General features: G+C 47.4%; 1 protein-coding gene across 3 annotated transcripts in view; it reads left to right on the top strand.

The window, feature by feature from the left end:
- The window catches only part of Aldh1l2 (aldehyde dehydrogenase 1 family member L2), a 40,316-nt gene extending 21,338 nt beyond the window's left edge, over nt 1–18,978 (top strand). For 2 of the 3 annotated variants that reach the window (XM_075954557.1, XM_075954556.1), the window contains 12 exons: nt 412–539; nt 3,274–3,424; nt 4,100–4,170; nt 4,494–4,599; nt 6,657–6,744; nt 7,149–7,242; nt 8,442–8,541; nt 9,573–9,671; nt 12,129–12,294; nt 16,011–16,116; nt 16,708–16,907; nt 18,722–18,978. In XM_075954557.1, the coding sequence (XP_075810672.1) occupies nt 412–539; nt 3,274–3,424; nt 4,100–4,170; nt 4,494–4,599; nt 6,657–6,744; nt 7,149–7,242; nt 8,442–8,541; nt 9,573–9,671; nt 12,129–12,294; nt 16,011–16,116; nt 16,708–16,907; nt 18,722–18,777 (1,365 nt within the window). In that variant the 3' untranslated portion in view covers nt 18,778–18,978. Of the gene's footprint in view, nt 1–411; nt 540–3,273; nt 3,425–4,099; nt 4,171–4,493; nt 4,600–6,656; nt 6,745–7,148; nt 7,243–8,441; nt 8,542–9,572; nt 9,672–12,128; nt 12,295–14,659; nt 14,747–16,010; nt 16,117–16,707; nt 16,908–18,721 lie in introns of those variants that run through there. The other variant, XM_075954558.1, reaches the window with a different exon arrangement.
- Nucleotides 18,979–20,271: the final 1,293 nt, after the last annotated feature.

The following is a 20,271-nucleotide window of genomic DNA, read 5'->3' as shown; positions in this document are numbered from 1 at the left end:
CCCAGAAACCTCGTTTTAAGGAGACTGAGTATTTATGATGAACTCAGACTGTTGTTCCTGCACACAGCAGATCTCTCTGTACAGAGCATCACGAGGGAGGGGGATACTTCAGACTCGGAGAACTCAGGGCAAACAATCCCACTTCCCTGAGGAAAAACGGCACAGCTGTCCTGAATGGGTTCTTCTGGAATAAGATGAGGCATAGGATGGACCATGATCAGGTTCAGTTTCACTCTTGTAGCTTTGCCCTTTTCTTTGCCTCACATGGATTGGTTTCCTGTCATGGATTTCCCCTGCCCACCCCCTGTGTGATAAGTCACACTCTACTTTTCCTAGTAATAGAATATTAATTCCAAAGAGCCATACCGAAAGATCCCTTAGGAGACCTATTTTTCGCTTGCCCTGAAATAGACGATCTGCAGAGTGTCCTATGCCTCTTTAGCGGATGTGGACAAAGCGGTGGCTGCAGCCAAGGACGCCTTTGAAAATGGAGAATGGGGAAGGATGAATGCCAGAGAAAGAGGAAGGCTGATGTACAGGTACGCTTTCTGTAAAAACAACTGTGTGATCTCTGGGTATCTGGGTATTGGAGAGAGGAAGGCTGATGTACAGGTACGCTTTCTGAAAAAACAACTGTGTGATCTCTGGGTATTGGTTGACATTGTTAAGACTTTAAAAATTCCCACAAAACATTCTATGTTGAATGCACCTTGGTTAACATTATTAAGACTTTAAAATTTTCCAGAAAACATTCTATGTTGAATACACCTGCGGAAGATGTAATGTGTCTCTTGTTACTTGAGTCATATAAAATGCCACACAAGTTCCTGACGTTTGCATTACTGCTCGTATCAGTCAGAGCTCATCAAGGATTGAGTAAGATGTGGAGAACATCATAGAACCCCCACAAAGACCAGGGGAAGACAGGGCTGGTGGCAAAGAAAGTTGGTGCTTCCCCGAGGTCTGAAGAGATGGAGGAGTAGATGGTGGCTAGAACCTGGCAAGGTCTATAGTTGCAGAATAGGGCTCTAGTACCTTCTTTAGCAGCAGAAGAGTGTTCTAGAGTCCTCTGTAGCTGCATAATAGCACTCTAGAGTCTCTGTAGCTGCACACCCTTCACCATCGTTACAAATGTCCTGAGGTGTCCTAGTCACCAGGTAATAAATAGGATACACAGGTCATTCTCCAAGGTCATGGACCAGAGTAGAGAAAATGGACAAAACTGCACATGGGGACATGATACGCCTTGTTTTCTAAGACAAAGAAGTAAGGAGGATAGCCGGGTGGTGGTGACACATGCCTTTAATCCCAAGACAGGCAGAGGAAGATGGATCTCTGTGAGTTCGAGGACAGCCTGGTCTATAAAAGCTAGTTCCAGGACAGCTAGGACTATTACACAAAGAAACACTGTCTCAAAAAAAAAAAAAAAAAGGAAGGAGGAAAAATAGCAACACTCTGGAAGAATATTACAAATGAGCGAGTATTCTAGAAGTAGTTCCAATAATTTGTCCTGATTTTTGCTTACACGCAGCTAAACGTTTGGCCTGAATTGACAGACCTCTTAGATCTGGAATTAGTAGAAGCATGGAGGCTCCTGTCCAGCCAGACTCCTGACTGTCCAGAACCACCCCAGGGAGGGAAGGATGGAGGGTGGGGGAGGAATGGGGGAATCGGGGTGGGGCATGAGTACAAATGGCTCTTTTGACTATTCCCAACAATCCCACAGACCCCATTCATGTTCCTGAGGAAACCGGCAGCTTGAAGAATCTGCTGTGGGGTTTGGGATCCACTCCACATGCCTGCTTTGTCCTCTCCAGTTAGTTTTGAAACATTTCTGTACCAACCAAAAAGCCACAAGTGTTCACGGTCCTGAGTGGGGTGCGGTTTGTGTTCTGGCCCCTCCCTGTGTGATAATGAACTACTCACTTGCTGCTGGTTCCTTTGACCCGCCACCTCCTGTCTGTGGCTGCTGTGGCTCCGCCACCACGCCACTGCTTATACCTAGGAGGCCAGGGGCACACGCTGAGGACATGGTTGGCTTTTCCCTGCAGCTTAGTGGTAAAGCACTTACCTAGCATGTGAGGTCTGGGGTTTGATCCATAGCACTGCAAAATCTGTATTAATAACCTGCTGAAATACACCATTTATACAATGATTTATTTAATTGCTGCCTTCCTAGACTATGCTCTCCATAGGGGGAGGTATGTTGCTCTAGATCAGTCTCTGGAATCGCAGTGCGTAGCATGTCCAACTAGTGCTAGCATGTCCAACTAGTGTTAGCATGTCCAACTAGTCCTAGCATGTACAACTAGACTAGCACATACAACTAGTTCTAGCATGTACAACTATTCCTAGCATATACAACTAATGCTAGCATGTACAACTAGCGCTAGCATGTACAACTAATGCTAGCATGTACAACTAGCGCTAGCATGTACAACTAGACTAGCATGTAAAACTAGACTAGCATGTACAACTAGCGCTAGCATGTACAAGTAGTGTTAGCATGTACAACTAGCGCTAGCATGTACAACTAATGCTAGCATGTACAACTAGCGCTAGCATGTACAACTAGCGCTAGCATGTACAACTAGAGCTAGCATGTACAACTAGCGCTAGCATGTACAACTAGAGCTAGCATGTACAACTAGCGCTAGCATGTACAACTAGACTAGCATGTACAACTAGCGCTAGCATGTACAACTAGCGCTAGCATGTACAACTAGACTAGCATGTATAACTAGACTAGCATGTACAACTAATGCTAGCATGTACAACTAGACTAGCATGTATAACTAGACTAGCATGTACAACTAGCGCTAGCATGTACAACTAGACTAGCATGTACAACTAGCGCTAGCATGTACAACTAGACTAGCATGTACAACTAATGCTAGCATGTACAACTAGACTAGCATGTACAACTAGTCCTAGCATGTACAACTAGACTAGCATGTACAACTAATGCTAGCATGTACAACTAGACTAGCATGTACAACTAGCGCTAGCATGTACAACTAGACTAGCATGTACAACTAGCGCTAGCATGTACAACTAGACTAGCATGTACAACTAGACTAGCATGTACAACTAGAGCTAGCATGTACAACTAGAGCTAGCATGTACAACTAGAGCTAGCATGTACAACTAGTGCTAGCATGTACAACTAGAGCTAGCATGTACAACTAGAGCGAGCATGTACAACTAGAGCTAGCATGTACAACTAGTGCTAGCATGTAAGTGCTGAGTGGGTTCCTCCCACTGTGCACACAGACTCGCTGATCTGATGGAAGAAAACCAAGAGGAGCTGGCGACCATAGAAGCACTGGATTCCGGGGCTGTCTACACCCTGGCTCTGAAGACTCACATTGGAATGTCTGTGCAGACATTCAGATACTTCGCAGGCTGGTGTGACAAAATTCAGGTAGGCACACACGCTCCTCGTCCCTAGAGGGAGGTGGCCTCAAGAGCGCTGGTTTGTGGCAGGGCTGGCCTCTGGCTCTGTGGCATCACTTCATTTCCTGTCCTCTGGGGGAGAGCAGTGTTGGATCCCCGTGCTGCAGAAAAGCAGGCAAACCCACTAGGAGCCTCCTTTAAGTATTTTTCTTTCTTGATCTGTGTGTATACATGTGTTCATGCGCGCAGTGTGCATGCATGCGTGTGTGTGTGTGTGTGTGTGTGTGTGTGTGTTTGGTGGATGTTGGGTGTCTCTTCCTCAATTGCTCTCCACCTATTTTTTGAGACAGGGTCTCTCACTGAACCTGGAGCTTGTAGATTCGGTTAGACTGTCTGATCCGAGATCTCCAGAAGTCTGCCTGTCCTGCCTCTCCAGTTCTGGGATTATAGACATGTGCCATTTCATGTTTTATATGTAGGTGCTGGGGATCTGAACTCAGGTTATCAAGCTGACAGCATGCACTTTCCCGAGCAGGGCCATCTCCCCAGTCCTATCGTAGTTCATTTGAGAAAGAAACAGCAATTCATTCTAACACAGGAATTTATTTCCTAGGCGTTGAACAGGAGAGAGCAAAAAAGCATATTATCTGCGATTAAGGTTAGTAATTTAAGTTAATAAAATATCAACCTCCGTTTCCTTTAGGGCTCTACAATCCCAATCAACCAGGCCCGTCCAAATCACAACCTAACCTTCACCAAGAAGGAGCCACTTGGGTAAGAGGAGAACCTCTGGGTGACGTGGACGCTGCGCCAGCGTGGGGAGTCTAAGAGTGTGGAGCTTCGAGCCTCGGGATGACATGGACGCTATGTCAGCGTGGGGGGGGGCACTAAGGGCGTGGGCCTTCGAGCCTGGGGTGACGTGGACACTGTGCCAGTGTGGCGGGGGGCACTAAGGGCGTGAGCCTTCGAGCCTCTGGGTGGCGTGGACGCTGCGCCAGCGTGGGGAGTCTAAGAGTGTGGAGCTTCGAGCCTCGGGATGACATGGACGCTATGTCAGCGTGGGGGGGGCACTAAGGGCGTGGGCCGTCTCCCTGCAGCGCCTGCGCCATCATCATCCCCTGGAACTACCCACTGATGATGCTGGCCTGGAAGAGCGCAGCATGCCTGGCGGCGGGCAACACCCTGGTCCTCAAGCCGGCACAGGTGAGCCTCACCAGCAGGCAGAGGGCTCCGCTTGCCTGTAAACTTAACACAGACACACATCTGTGAACAGCACACCTCCAAGCTATCCACGGTTCACAGACAACGCTTCATATGTTATTTGTAAATTCTCATTTTTAGAAATCGCAGGTTGGGGAGGAGCGTGGGCGCAGAGCTCAGGGGACGAGTCTGAGGAATTTGTTCTCTCCCTGTAAGATCTGGGAATGGAAATCGGGTCACAGGGTTTGGTGCCAAGGGCATTGTCTATGCACCATCTTACTGACCCCATTCACATTTAATTACCAAAAATCTCGCAAAGGAATGGAAGATGGGGGAAAGTACGTAAGATTAACGTAGAAATTGGGCAATTGTGTAAGGTCCGGGGGTGTACAAACTTCGACTCTGTGACGTAACTCGGTCATATGCACAGTCATCCAGTGAGACAAATGACGGAAGGGCCACAGGTTGAACACGCCTAAAATCATGTACATGTGTGGACAACAAGGGAATGCTTAAGAACACGCCTCAGGCACTTCTCCCAGAAGCCTACTGATGCTGCAGTAGTTTCTGTATGTGTTAAGAACACCTCGTGTGACTCAGGCTGATCTTGAACTTCCCTGCACCTGAAGCTGGCCTGAAACCCAAAACATCTGGTCCTCCTGCCTCCACCACCCCAGGGCTATGATCACAGGCTGAGGCTATACCCAGCTTCGGGAGTGGGTATAAGTGTTATTCTACCCATGGTGGCTTCATTCCAGGGCATAATAACACACCGTGGATCAGTCCCCTCTTCAACGACAGCGCTGTGGTAGACTAAACAACAGGCTGGCACAGTAGGCTTCTTGGCACTGCAGCAACTGCGGCTGGCTTCTCAAGAGTTTCTCCAGGCGGCCCTCTCTAAGCCTCTCTGTGTATCTAAGGAACCTGTCACTAGAAGGGGGAGCAGGTGCCCTTTCTCCACGTGGGCTGCGGTATTTGTCATGCAGGTTCCACGCCGGGTCTTTTGGCTACTTGTCCATTCTGTGAAGGTCGCTTAATTTAAAATAATAATACGATCTGTGATTCCATGTAGGGAGGCCTGTTGACTGCACACAGGGCAACTTTCAGGGCAGAGGAGCAACTGCGTGGGACGGTGGCACAGACACACAAAGCTACTGCGGGGACTATGGTGATCTCCCGCTCCTTCCCTGCCCTCCCACAGGGAGAGAGGGAGAGGGAGAGACAGACAGACAGATGGAGGGAGGGCAGGTCCCCCTTGATTCTGCATGTGCCTCATTCACAGGACACTGACACCCTCTGTGATCCCCCGCCCCACTTCCATTACACTGAACACTACTGTCCAGCCCTAAACGTGAGTCACAGATGGTTTACTGTGTATCTGCCGGTGGAAACAGAAGCTCAGATATTCTCCATACCTCCCTGGGATCTTCCGCCTACCCCACTGTTAGAGATCAAACGAGAAAAAGAAGCACTCGTTTGGTTAATCAGCGTTAGCATAGAGAAAAATAAAAGGATAGAGAGAATAAGAAAGAAACGCAGTGAAGACTTCATATTTGGGTGGCCAGGGTGAACGAGGAATTCTCTGAACTATTTTAGAAACTTTACCATAAGTCTGAAGTTATCTTCAAATTAAAAACATAACAATAGAGAAATGTACGATACAAAGAGAATGAGCTCCCAGGGGCAGGGAAATGGCTCACTGGGCGGGAGGACAAGCTTTGCCAGCATGTACACCTGAGTCTGGATTCTCAGAAGCTGTGCGGTGAGCTGGACACAGATGGATGTGTCTGTAGCCCAAGCAGTGATGGGGAGCACGTGGATGTAGACAGATTGATTATAACCAGCTTGGCTGAAACGCCCCGCTTCTGATTCAGTGACAGGCCGTGTCTCAGGGCAATAAGGTGGACGACAGCAACATCCAGCCCTGGTTTCCATAAGTGTGCACACCCACACTCCTGTGCACGTACCTCAAGTGTGCACCACATCCACAAACGAGGGAATCAGGGCCCTGGTAAGGACAGGACAGGTCTGAGGAAGGCAATGACTGTCTTCACTTCCAGGTTACACCCTTGACAGCCCTGAAGTTTGCAGAGCTGACAGTGAGAGCTGGGTTTCCAAAGGGGGTAATCAACATCGTGCCGGGCTCAGGTAAGTCTGCAGGGGACCAACGGGTACCTCAGGAAGCTGAATGCTGTTTCCCACTGCAGTCTTGGCCCGAATGAACTGCGTTACAACTGAATACAGTTCACGAAGCGTAATACATTTATGGTGCAATGGAAATATAGAGTTGAAATCTACTGTGTGTGGAGTGTGGGGAGGAATGGCATTGTAAAACCGCCCTAAGGGGGCCATATTGACTTTGGAAGGTAACAATTGAGGCTTCTCCATCAATGGGCACCGCTGCTTGGAGGACACTGTTTAAATCCATTTGTAATTAACACAGAAAATGTAACTGCGGGTTCGAATCTAAGCTTAGAAACCTACTTGAGCAAACGCAAACCCACCCTCCCTGCAAGATCTGAGTCGTGTCTTCCCCTCACTGAATTCTGCAGGGGGAGTCGCAGGACAGCGGCTGTCTCAGCACCCGGACATCCGCAAGCTTGGCTTCACCGGCTCCACGTCTGTGGGCAAACAGATCATGAGCAGGTACTGGCTTTCTGTGGGAAGCCCACTCAATCAGGCTTGACCTGACATCCAACAGAGTGTGTTGGAACGAAGAAAAGGCTGGGGATAAGGCTCAGCTGGCAGATTGATTGCCGAGGCTATGCAACGCCCTGGGTTTGATTCCTATGGCTGCAGAGAGCGGATGTGATGGTCCACCCTGCAATGCCAGCACTCTGGAGGTGGAGGTGGGGGGTCAGAAGGGAAAGGTTAGCTGGGGTGTGTGAGATGCTGTCTCAGGAAACAAAATAAGCAACAACAATAACACTAGAATTAAGAGAAACCGTAACGAACGGAGAAACTGCCTTTATCACTGACAAATACTGAGATCCAAAAATGTAAGACAAAGCTCTCCACAGTTGAAACCAGGGCCATGGGCTGGAGACAGAGCTGCATGGTCAAGGCCTTGCCTAGAGAATCCAAACAAACACAGCCAACATGAAGGTAGCAGATGGGGCAGGTCATAGACGCCAAACAAATTTCATTTCAAATGAAAATGATAAAAACAGCAGCCACCGAGACACGGGAGAATTCCGTGGGCTATTTTTTTTCCTTTCAATAATTCTATCCGCTCAGCATAGGAGTGCTTAGGAAGGCTGGGAAGGCTTTCTCATGGGCTGTCTCCATCACCACTCAAAAAGCAAACCAACAAAAAGCTACGTAATAAGGAGTGAAGAACTAAGCGTACCTGAACCATTGCTATCCGGCCTGTGGCGGTCTCGCAGGCTGTCTAGAAGCGGATTTGCCTGTAGACCTTGATATACGAAATCCCTAAAGGTGAATTTCCCTTATTTCATTATTTGACCACTGGATTTCTCAAACATTACAGAACACCTCTGAAGTATGCAAACCATGGGAAAAAACCCACGTGAACCTCCCACATTTACCGCCCAGCCGCCATATTGGGTTTCTTTTCTCTTCCCCTCTCCTCTCTGAGACAGGGTTTCTCTGTGCAGCAGGGCAGGCCTTGCACTCGCCATCCTCCTGCCTCCACGCTCTGAATGTGGGAGCTGCAGGCATGCCCTCCATGCCCTCATACACGAGGTTCTTAATGTTTCTGACGCTCAATTGGATTTTGCATGTCAAGTACGAACATGGTTAGGAGAGAGACACAGACGGACGGACGGACGGACGGACGGACGGACGGACGGAATAACTGCTTGTTCCTATTTGTTCTCCTCTAGCTGCGCTGTGAGCAACCTGAAGAAAGTCTCCCTTGAGCTGGGCGGCAAATCCCCACTTATAATATTCAATGACTGTGAACTTGACAAGGCTGTGAGGATGGTAAGGGGGCCCAGACCAGGCAGAAGGCGCCTAGATCTACAACACGCTTCCCCTCCTTTATGGGAGGACTTCAGATAGGATCAAGTTGAGCTACTCAGAAGCAAATGTCATCTTTGTGTTTATCCTAAGGATGCTTAATTGCTTTAAATGGCTTTTATAATAGCTCCCTCCTGTCTGCTAGCACCTTGTCTCCTTCATCCCTCTTCTGGTCTAGAAACCAGGCTCTGGCTAAACTCTTTAAAGAAACCCAGCAAAGGGTTTGCCTCCATGCCTGACACCCAAGTTCCATCCGCAGACTCACAAAGTGGAAGAAAAAAACCACTTCCTACAAGTTGACCTCTGACCTCCCATACACATGTTAGAATATTTATGCACCTGCTTCCAAAATTTAACATGTAAAATATTTCTAAAATAAGGAGAAAAATAGTTAGCAGGGCTTGCCTTTGCCTGCAATGGAAGTCAGGGTTTGACTCCCAGCATGTCATAACCGGGCATAGCGGTACTCATCTATAAACCCTGCACAGGATCATCTTAGGTGTATCCTCATTGTCACACATTTTAAATAAGTGCTCACGAGCTGCAACTGGGAAAAGTCAAAACAACTATCTCCCAGCAGTCGCTAAGAGTCACTAACAGTCTACAGGACTGTCTCCAGTCTCTGTTACCGTGACGCTTGCATAAAAACAGGTGAGGCCAGGGCAGAGGGTTCAGTCAGTACAGCAAGTGCAAGGACCAGCATCTGGATTCGTAGCACCCATATAACATAGGGCAGTGTGCACCTGGAGTCCCGACACTGGGAGAGGGGAGCATCCCTGGAGTTCACTAGCCAGTCAGTCCAGCTAAACAAGAGACTCTGACAAGAAAAAAATTAAAACATGGAGAGCAACCGAGAAACACATGTGGTGTTGACCTCATCTCCATGTGCACACACACACGAACATGTTCTCACACGGAGTGCCGCCCTCTCTGTGTGATGGGATGACCGGCTGACCTGAGCAATACTAACGTGGCTTTCTCCTCTGTTGCTGAAGGGCATGGGTGCAGTGTTTTTCAATAAAGGAGAGAACTGCATTGCGGCAGGACGGCTGTTTGTGGAAGAGTCCATCCATGACGAATTCGTAACCAGGGTGGTAAGGCATCTTAGATCTGCTGTGGGTTGTACACGAACAGTTCTCTGGAAAAGCACTTCTGGGATTATTCCTGAATTTCAGATGTGAGATAGCAATGGCAGTGTTGTGATAGTTGAGGTGGCCAGGGGTGCAGACGGTTCACTGACTACTTAACACACACATGGCCTTCTGTTCCAAGACACACACACACTTAATACACACATGTACATACACACACACTTAATACACAATACATACATACATACACACACTTAATACACACACATACATATACACACACTTAATACACACATACATATATACACACACACACTTAATACACACACATACATGCATATGCATACATACACACACACTTAATACACACATACATACACACTTAATACACACATACATGCACATGCATACATACACACACTTAATACACACATACATACACACGTAATACACACATACATGCACATGCATACATACACACACTGAATACACACATACATACACACGTAATACACACATACATGCACATGCATACATACATACACACACACACACCGTGCACTGGCACATACCTGTAATCCCAGTGCTGGACAGGCAGTAGACACAAACAGAGGCCAGGGACTGACTGACCAAACACCATAGACTGACCAGCAGGCTTCGGGCAAAGGAGAAACTCAGCCTCAAAACACAGGTGGAGAACACCTGGGGGAAAACAGCCTCCGCCTGTGTGCGCACTCACACACATTCACCTGCACAAATACAGACACATAAACAAACACACAAAAGCAGAGGCATCCTTTCTTCACAGAGAGCACGACAGTTTTTCAAAGGCAGGTCGTGGGGAATCAGCAGGCAGGAGTCACTGACTCCTCAGGCTTACAGAGTACTTTACTTTGTGTCTCATTAGAATCCAGTCCGCAGTATAGACATAGAGAGGCTCATAGGATTAGACACATGAGACATTTCCAAAGCAGAGACCAAAAATGTCAAGCACTTGCTGTATTGGTCCAGTACAGGCCTGTTTTCTAAATGGGCAATTTTCATATTCATTTATCCTGTTTCCTTTTTTAAGACTTGGATGAGCAGGCTTTCACTGTGCAACTTGCAACACTGGAAGCTTTCTAGGTAGACCAGGCTGCCCTCAAACTCAAGAGATCTTCCTGCTTCTGAGTCCAAAATGCTGGGATTAAAGACACGCACCACCACAACTAGATGAGATTTATTTGTAACTGTGTGTGCGTGCGCAAGCGTGCACCCTGTAGGTCAGAGGTGGTTGTGAACACCTGATGTAAATATTAAAAACCAAACAGGTCTTTTGAAAAAACAATATGCATTCCTATCCTCTGATCCATCTCTCCAACCCCTCAACAGCTAAGTGCTGAGCACCCAGCAATGTCATTTGCTGGGCGTTGGCAATACAGAACAGGCAGGCAGCCAGGGTCACCATCATGCAGAGTATCTCTCCAGCACAGGGTTTGCAAGACACCAAGAGATCAGTAGCAGATCTATATTCAAACTGACGGGGCCACGGGGGCTTCCGCCCTTTCTCCTCATTGAGCTGGAGTTACTCAGAAAACGACACAGAGGACGACCAGGATGAGAAGCAGTACACATAGGTGTACCAGGGAGGAGCAGTGCGACACTTCTCACCAGAACATTCCATCCCGGTTATGGGTCAGGTCGGCCCTGGTTACACAAGGGATTCTAAGACAGCCTGGGCTACACGGGGTCTGTCTCAAAAAAAAAAACAAAACAAACAACAACAACAACAACAAAAAACCCAAAACAACAACAAAAAAAAAATTCCAGCAATTATTCCAACCTGGCAATCTCATGAGAATCTCACAAGGGCGCTCTACCACACTTAAAGAAGAAACAACACTAGAAATTTTTTTCCCATCAAGAGTCTAAGACGTTGGGGCTGGAGAGATGGCTCAGCGGTTAAGAGCATTGCCTGCTTTTCCAAAGGTCCTGAGTTCAATTCCCAGCAACCACGTGGTGGCTCGCAACCATCTGTAATGAGGTCTGGCGCCCTCTTCTGACCTGCAGGCATACAGACAGAATATTGTATACATAATAAATAAATATTTTTTAAAAAAAGAGTCTAAGACGTTAAGGAAAACTCCAGAATGTCACTTTGCTCTTCATGGGTTAACCTTCAGGACACAGCACCGGGCTTGTATTGTGAGAACATAGTACTTGGGGACTTGACCTTTAAAGTCACAGTGTAAACTGAACTGTGTGTGAGAAGACAAACCCATTTAACCCCTTCGGGGCCTCGGTTTCTCCTTCTGTAACATGGAAACATTGAAGACTTGCTTCCAGTGCAGCTGGAAAGAGCCAACCACACATCTGTCAACCGCTCATGACACCACGACACAAATATACACACAGAACACGTTACCGATAACACTGCTACTACTAATGGCGACGGTGTTTTGTGGATTGGGTAAAATACAGGTGGAAGAGATTAAAAAGATGAAGATTGGTGATCCGCTGGACAGATCTACAGACCACGGGCCCCAAAACCACAAAGCCCATCTAGAAAAGCTGCTGCAGTACTGTGAAACTGGGGTGAAGGAAGGGGCTACCCTGGTATATGGAGGACGACAGGTGCAGCGGTCAGGTAAGAACATCTCTGGGGAAGTGCCTGGTGCCTGCCCCACACCCAAAACCCAGAATGGATGGTAATGACCTATGCTTCAGTGCCTCCCCTGCAGAAGAGTGGTGTGTCTGTGTGTGTGCGCACACACACGTGTGCATGTGTGCTTATATGTGTATATGTGCAGTGTGTGCATGTGTGCGCGCGCGCACGCGTGGGTGCATGTATGCTTATGGATACAGGTGTGGCATATGCGCCAATGTGTGTGTATGTATGTGTGTGTATGTGCAGTATGTGTATGTGTGTGTGTGCCTATATGGGTGAATATGTATATGTGCAGTGTATGTATATACATGTGAATGTGTGTGTGCATATCCGTGTAGGTGCAGCATGTGTGTGTGCCTATGTGTGTGTATATGTGCAGTGTATGTATATACATGTGTGTGTACATGTGTTTGTGCACATGGGTGCATATGCGTGTAGGTGCAGTGTGTGTGTGTGCTGATGTGTGTGAATATGTATCTGTGCAGCGTATGTATTTACATGTGTGTGTACATGTGTTTGTGCACATGGGTGCATATGCGTGGAGGTGCAGTGTGTGTGTGTGCTGATGTGTGTGAATATGTATCTGTGCAGCGTATGTATTTACATGTGTGTGTACATGTGTTTGTGCACATGGGTGCATATGCGTGGAGGTGCAGTGTGTGTGTGTGCTGTGTGTGAATATGTATTTGTGCAGCGTATGTATTTACATGTGTGTGTGTGTACATGTGTTTGTGCACATTGGTGCATATGCGTGTAGGTGCAGTGTGTGTGTGTGCTGTGTGTGAATATGTATCTGTGCAGCGTATGTATTCACATGTGTGTGTGCACGTGTTTGTGCACATGGGTGCATATGCGTGTAGGTGCAGTGTGTGTGTGTGCTGATGTGTGTGAATATGTATCTGTGCAGCGTATGTATTCACATGTGTGTGTGTACGTGTTTGTGCACATGGGTGCATATGCGTGTAGGTGCAGTGTGTGTGTGTGCTGATGTGTGTGAATATGTATCTGTGCAGCGTATGTATTCACATGTGTGTGTGTACATGTGTTTGTGCACATGGGTGCATATGCGTGTAGGTGCAGTGTGTGTGTGTGCTGTGTGTGAATATGTATCTGTGCAGCGTATGTATTCACATGTGTGTGTGTACATGTGTTTGTGCACATGGGTGCATATGCGTGGAGGTGCAGTGTGTGTGTGTGCTGTGTGTGAATATGTATCTGTGCAGCGTATGTATTCACATGTGTGTGTGTACATGTGTTTGTGCACATGGGTGCATATGCGTGTAGGTGCAGTGTGTGTGTGTGCTGATGTGTGTGAATATGTATCTGTGCAGCGTATGTATTCACATGTGTGTGTGTACATGTGTTTGTGCACATGGGTGCATATGCGTGTAGGTGCAGTGTGTGTGTGTGCTGTGTGTGAATATGTATCTGTGCAGCGTATGTATTCACATGTGTGTGTGTACACGTGTTTGTGCACATGGGTGCATATGCGTGGAGGTGCAGTGTGTGTGTGTGCTGTGTGTGAATATGTATCTGTGCAGCGTATGTATTCACATGTGTGTGTGTACATGTGTTTGTGCACATGCGTGCATATGCGTGTAGGTGCAGTGTGTGTGTGTGCTGTGTGTGAATATGTATCTGTGCAGCGTATGTATTCACATGTGTGTGTGTACATGTGTTTGTGCACATGGGTGCATATGCGTGGAGGTGCAGTGTGTGTGTGTGCTGTGTGTGAATATGTATCTGTGCAGCGTATGTATTCACATGTGTGTGTGTACATGTGTTTGTGCACATGGGTGCATATGCGTGGAGGTGCAGTGTGTGTGTGTGCTGTGTGTGAATATGTATCTGTGCAGCGTATGTATTCACATGTGTGTGTGTACGTGTTTGTGCACATGGGTGCATATGCGTGGAGGTGCAGTGTGTGCATGCAGGTTTCACCTGCTGTCAAGACGGGGCTTGATATGTTGATCTTCAAAACCAGACAAGAACTGTTTGGACGGTTACTGTACACAGGCTCTTTATTTTAAATAATGGTGAAAGCAAGGAAAATCAAAGTATTTATCCTGTGTTCCCTGATGAGCTGAGTTTACAGAAGCCTGAATAGGTAGTACAGGGACATTTCCAGAAAAGAACTGATGTAAATCAAAAGAACAAAAAAGCCGGGTGGTGGTGGCGCACGCCTTTAATCCTAGCACTAGGCAGGCAGAGGCAGGCGGATCTCTGAGTTGTAGGCCAGCCTGGTCAACAGAGTGAGTTCTAGGACAGTCAGGGCTACACAGAAAAAACCTCGTCTTGGGAGAAGGAAAAAAAGTAGAAAAATCACTGCTCTGCATTTCTCTAGACGAAAATCACTGACTCAGGGAGAAAATGGTGGTCCATGGAGACTGGAGTCCTTAGACCAAGGAACTGGGAGCTGGAGAGGGATAAGGCATCTACATCACTGCTGCTCCTGCAGAAGACCTGGGTTGATTCCCAGCACCTACATGGGAGCTCACAGCTGTGACTCCAGTTCCAGAGGACTTCTGGTCTCCGTGGGCACCGAGCAAGAGCACAGTGTGCACGCATGCAGGCGAACATATAATTATTTTTTAAAAAAACTTACTGTTTTTATTTTATATATATATATATGTGTGTTGAACCTGTATGTGGGTCTGTGTATCACATGCTTGCTTGGTTATTTGTGTGTTGAGCCTGTATGTGGACCTGTGTATCACATGCTTGGTTATGTGTACGTGTGTTGATCCTGTATGTGGGTCTGTGTATCACATGCTTGCTTGGGGTCTGTGACAGTCAAGAGAGGGTCTCGATCTCCAGGGACTGCAGTTCCAGGTGCCTGTGAGTTGCCACGTGGGGCTGGGAATCAAACCCGGATCTTCTGGAAGAGCAAGTGCTCTTCACCACTGAGCCATCTCACCAGGCCCCAGTTATTTTTTTTAAAGGAATATACGATATAGAAAAACAAGTATCGGGGGCTGGAGAGATGGCTCAGTGGTTAAGGGCATTGTCTGCTCTTCCAAAGGTCCTAAGTTCGATTCCCAGCAGCCACATGGTGGCTCACAACCATCTGTGATGGGGTCTTGTGCCCTCTTCTGACCTGCAGGCATACACACAGATGGAATATTGTATACATAATAAATAAATATTTTTAAAAAAAGAAAAAAGAAAGAAAAACAAGTATCACCTAACAAAGCAATGGCAAATTAAAAATTCTAAGATATTCAATGGTACAGCCAGGTAGGGCGGTATACACCTTAACTCCAGCACTTGAGAACCTGAGGCAGGATGGAGGTTCAAGACACGTCAGTGAACTATGAATATATATTAAATACATACTCTCCTTTTACATCCTTAAGCTTTCCACAATAGTCATGTAAAAAATGAGCATCCAGCCGGGCGGTGGTGGCGCACGCCTTTAATCCCAGCACTCGGGAGGCAGAGGCAGGCGGATCTCTGTGAGTTCGAGACCAGCCTGGTCTACAAGAGCTAGTTCCAGGACAGGCTCCAAAACCACAGAGAAACCCTGTCTCGAAAAACCAAAAAAAAAAAAAAATGAGCATCCAGAAAGGCCCCTGCTACACAGAAGACAGTTCTCTTCTTCTTTAGATAAGCCTGGGGTGGGGGCTGGACTACCTCAGTAAACTGGGGATGAAAACGACCTCGCCTGTGGCTGATGCTTCTATTCGTCCTCCCAGGCTTCTTCATGGAACCAACTGTGTTCACAGACGTTGAGGACCACATGTACCTCGCCAAAGAGGAATCCTTCGGGCCTATCATGGTCATTTCTAAGTTTCCAAACGGGTGTGTTCCCTACGCACACTGTGTAACAGGGGTTTCAGCGAGATGACTCCTCTGCCTGGTGCTGTCCCTAGAGCATGCAATCAATGGACGAGCAATTCTCCACCCTAAGAGTAAACCAACGGGTTAATAAGTTAGAAGCACCTGGGGGCTGGGAGATAGCTCACTGGATGAAGGGCTTCCTGGGCAAAGGGGAGGGCCGGAGTGCAGATCCTAGCACCCACTTACGAGGGAGGTGTGGCACCATGGCAGATGCAAACTCAGAACTGAGCAGAGACAGGAACGCCATCCCACAAGCCAATCCAGCCTGACTGGTGAGCTACAGGTTTAATGAGAGACCCTGTCTCAAAAGCTGAGACAGAGTAGCTGCGTTTGGGGAAGAAAGGAGAGCTTTGGGGCTGGACAGTTCTCAAGAGGGGTGCACACAAGAAAAAAGGCTCTGAAAACTGGCAGAGGAAGCACAAGCATGATCCCTGCAGACTAAAAAAGATGATGCTGGTGAAATGGGAAGAGATACTCCCCGACCTGTGTGGAGAGTGGAATACTCTCCCTGCACATTTAATGGTGTTTTCTGCTTCTGGAAACATCTCACAGGGACATCGATGGAGTTCTGCGCCGAGCAAATAACACCGAATATGGTTTGGCCTCTGGGGTTTTCACCAGAGACATCAACAAGGCCATGTACGTGAGTGACAAGCTAGAGGCGGGAACCGTTTTCATCAACACCTACAACAAGACAGATGTGGCCGCCCCTTTCGGCGGAGTGAAGCAGTCTGGCTTTGGGAAGGACTTAGGTGAGTGTGGCTTATTTTGCTCCTGGACATTCACACTGAACCACACAGAAACATTATTTACAGGCCACCGCACTCCCTTATTATTTTAAAGGGGATCTCCTACACAGCAGTTTACAAAGGACACTGCAATTCTAAAAACCATTAAGTACATTGTAAGACAACCACAACTGTTTGTTTCCGTGCATGGGTACGTGTGTCACGTCGCACGTGTGCTCGGAGGAAAACTGTCCCTGTTGGCTCTCTCCTTTCACCCCATGGATCCTGGAGAGTTAACACAGGCCATGGGGCTTGCTTAAGAAGGGCTTTTCCCTACTCAGAAATCTGTTGGGTCAATTGTTTTAGCTAAAACATGTTTTTATATCTGATTTTCAGTATGAAGTTGGTTTTGTGGAACTCAGTGAAACCAAGACGACACTCTGGGGGGTCAAAGTAGCTCTGGGGTTGGTCCTCTCTGTGAGTCTTGCAGAGTCACGGAGATAAGCAGGGTCTCCTGGGCACGTAGGGCTTCTAGGAACAGAGAACACACGATGCTGGACTCAGTTCAAGGTAAGCGGTTGTCCTGCCATCTCTCAAGCCACAGCTCACTCTGGATGCTGAGGTTGTGCTGGGCCCTCGTGGAAGACTTTACCTGATGAGCACAAATGAGGAAACCCAGCAGGAAGCTGCTAGGATGCCATTGTTCCGATCAGGGGAACCAGGCCCAGAACAGGGGGATGAGGTGCCCAGTTCCACACAGACAGGCGCAGACAGAGAAGGAAAAGTCAGCCAGTCCGCCTGCAGATCTCACCTCCTACTCTGTAGTCCTCCATGGCTTAAAAATATCAAGTGTAAAAATACACCTTAGGAAGGGAGAGCATGGTATGGTGGTTCGTGCCTATAATCTAGCACTTAGGAGCACAGGAGACAAGAGGACCAGTTCAAGAGCATCCTTGACCAAATAGCAAATTTGAAAGCAGCCTATGCTATGTGAATCTCAATACACTCTGAAATAAAAATACTTGATTAGCTGAAACTTCCCTGCTAATTTGGATCATTTAAGGCATTAGATTCTGTTTCCTAGAGATTTTTGACAATGTATTTATAGGAATAAAAAGTGGTTTGGGTCTATGACACAGTTGCAGGTTTTCTTGGAAAGTTTTTGTTACAGAGGAAGTCAATTCTGTTCGTTCTCTGACAGTGTAACCTACAGCTAAAGGCTTGTTTGACTATAAAACAAAATTCCTCATGGTACCAACACGACTGAAGGCTCCTTGGCTCAGTGTAGTCTCAATCTCGGCAATCATGGGTTATAGTTACCTAGGGGCTGTAAAATATCTGATCTGATTGCTCTGGAGAAGGCTGGGAACAAGTTTGCTCTAATGAGGGAACAAGTTTGACAGCTCTCTCTTCAACAAGCTAAGGAAGCGGCCCTTCCATTCCCCTCTCAGTGACTGCCCCCAAGCTTCCGTCCCTGTACTCAACTCTGCTTTATTTAATGCAACTGAACAGACAGCACCCTGGTAACAGGACCGCAAAACGAAGAAACAGTTCATAAAGCAGGGAACAGGAGGAAGGTTAGGGCTGAAGCTCACCAACCAACACGCCAATCCCTGAAGGGCCTGGTAGGCTACTCTAGCCTTCACTACTCATAACAGTCTATGATCTGCTAGCATCCACACTGTGAGGACTGTTAGCGATGCCTAATGTCAGGGTCTTCCCCTAACTTACTTCAAGGCTCTCGAACATCTCGTGTGAACCTGAGGAGCACAGGTCTAGGCCACAAGTTCTTACCCATCCTTGTGTGTGTTCTACTGCCTAATCTTCTCTTCCCCCAGGTGAGGAAGCCCTGAATGAATACCTCAAAACCAAAACAGTGACACTGGAGTATTAGAGCAACACTAGCATCAGGAGGCCGTTGACCAACAGTCGCTGATGAACAAGGAACGATCTGGGAGCCACAAAAATATACAGAAGGACCAAAGAAGACCAAAAAGAAGATTGCGCCACTTGTGCGGCCATTTGCCTGAGTGTTGGGCCTCTTGGGGAGCATTTGCACAAGGACCTCAGTAAATTCCAGTACACATCTTTCTTATCACCGAGTGTCTTACCTCCGTCAGGTTTTAACAACGTTGGTTATTGTTGGTATTTCTAAGTGTGGGAATCTGCTCTCGGGAAGAACTATTCTCTTCAAGGCCTTCCTTCCTCACTCAGCTATAATATACAGGACTTCTGGGTCTCTAATCCCTGAGCCATACAGCTATCAGAGAACAGGCTATCCCCACAGAATGTGATGGCTGCCCTTTTCGTTCCCATAGTAAAGCGATCTTGGTGCCTTTGACTATTCTGTTGCGCATCATGACATGACAGATGAGCACCCAGGAACACTTTCTCCAGAACTACCAGCCTGGTACAAAGTTAAGTTCTGAGGACACCAAAATTACTGACATTGTCTTTGGTCCTATAATTTAAACCCCAGTAAACATCTTTCTAGGCGAATTTTGGGAGGTAAACAGCGTGAGACAGCCAATCTTAGTCATAATAGACTGCCTTACTGTCTGGCTTGGAAAAAATGACCCACCTTCTCTGAGCTTTCTCTGTCTTACTTGTAAAGAGGGGATCGCAGTGCCTTCTCACAGCCTTGCCTACAAGGACTCCGTGCAATAAGCAACGCCCCACCACAGTGCTTCACTGGAAATACTCAATTGAATTCTTTCTTTCTGTCACTATTTTAGAAGTAGTAAGTTAACTGGCTGCATGAGGGAACTTCTTAGAAGGCTCACTAATCAGTGAAGCTAACTGATGGGTAAATGAACTACCTACACTTCTCAGTCATCAGTGCTTGGACTCCTCTTCCCGCCCATTCTCCTCACCTACGGCATGCGACAGTACATGCCACAAACAGTACAACACGTCACATACAGCACAATGCGACAACTGTCGTGCCGTGAAAAACGGTGCTCATTTGCAATAGTTCACGTCTGTAACGCCAGACTCAGGAGGGCAGGACAGGATGACCGCTGTCACTTGAGGTCATCTGGACTATGCAGAAAGCTCGAGGCCAGTCTGGGTATCAAAAACAGTAACAAAAGCCAGTCTTTAAAATGTCAATGGCACCAGGGAAAGCATTGCCCTCTCCATGGCTTTCCTCCTGGCTGCCTAATCACCCCCTCACGGGACACTCTTGAGTCCCACTCCTCTACCTGTTGGCTCTGCTGCTCACTGGCTGTGGGATGTCAGGCAGGTTGGCGACCTAAAGTCTCTATGGCTTCATTTGGTGTATGAAAGACGGTGATGAACGAACGCCATGACTTATTTGGTTAGTGATGGCCTGCATTTGCCCAGCATCTGCATGACATCATTTAAGAGCTGGCCGCTGCTCCTGTGT

This window comes from Microtus pennsylvanicus, chromosome 20 (genome assembly GCF_037038515.1).
Source record: "Microtus pennsylvanicus isolate mMicPen1 chromosome 20, mMicPen1.hap1, whole genome shotgun sequence".
Lineage (NCBI taxonomy): Eukaryota > Metazoa > Chordata > Mammalia > Rodentia > Cricetidae > Microtus > Microtus pennsylvanicus.
The sequence above is the reverse complement of the archived record's forward strand: the minus strand, read 5'-3'. Positions and strand labels throughout refer to the sequence as shown.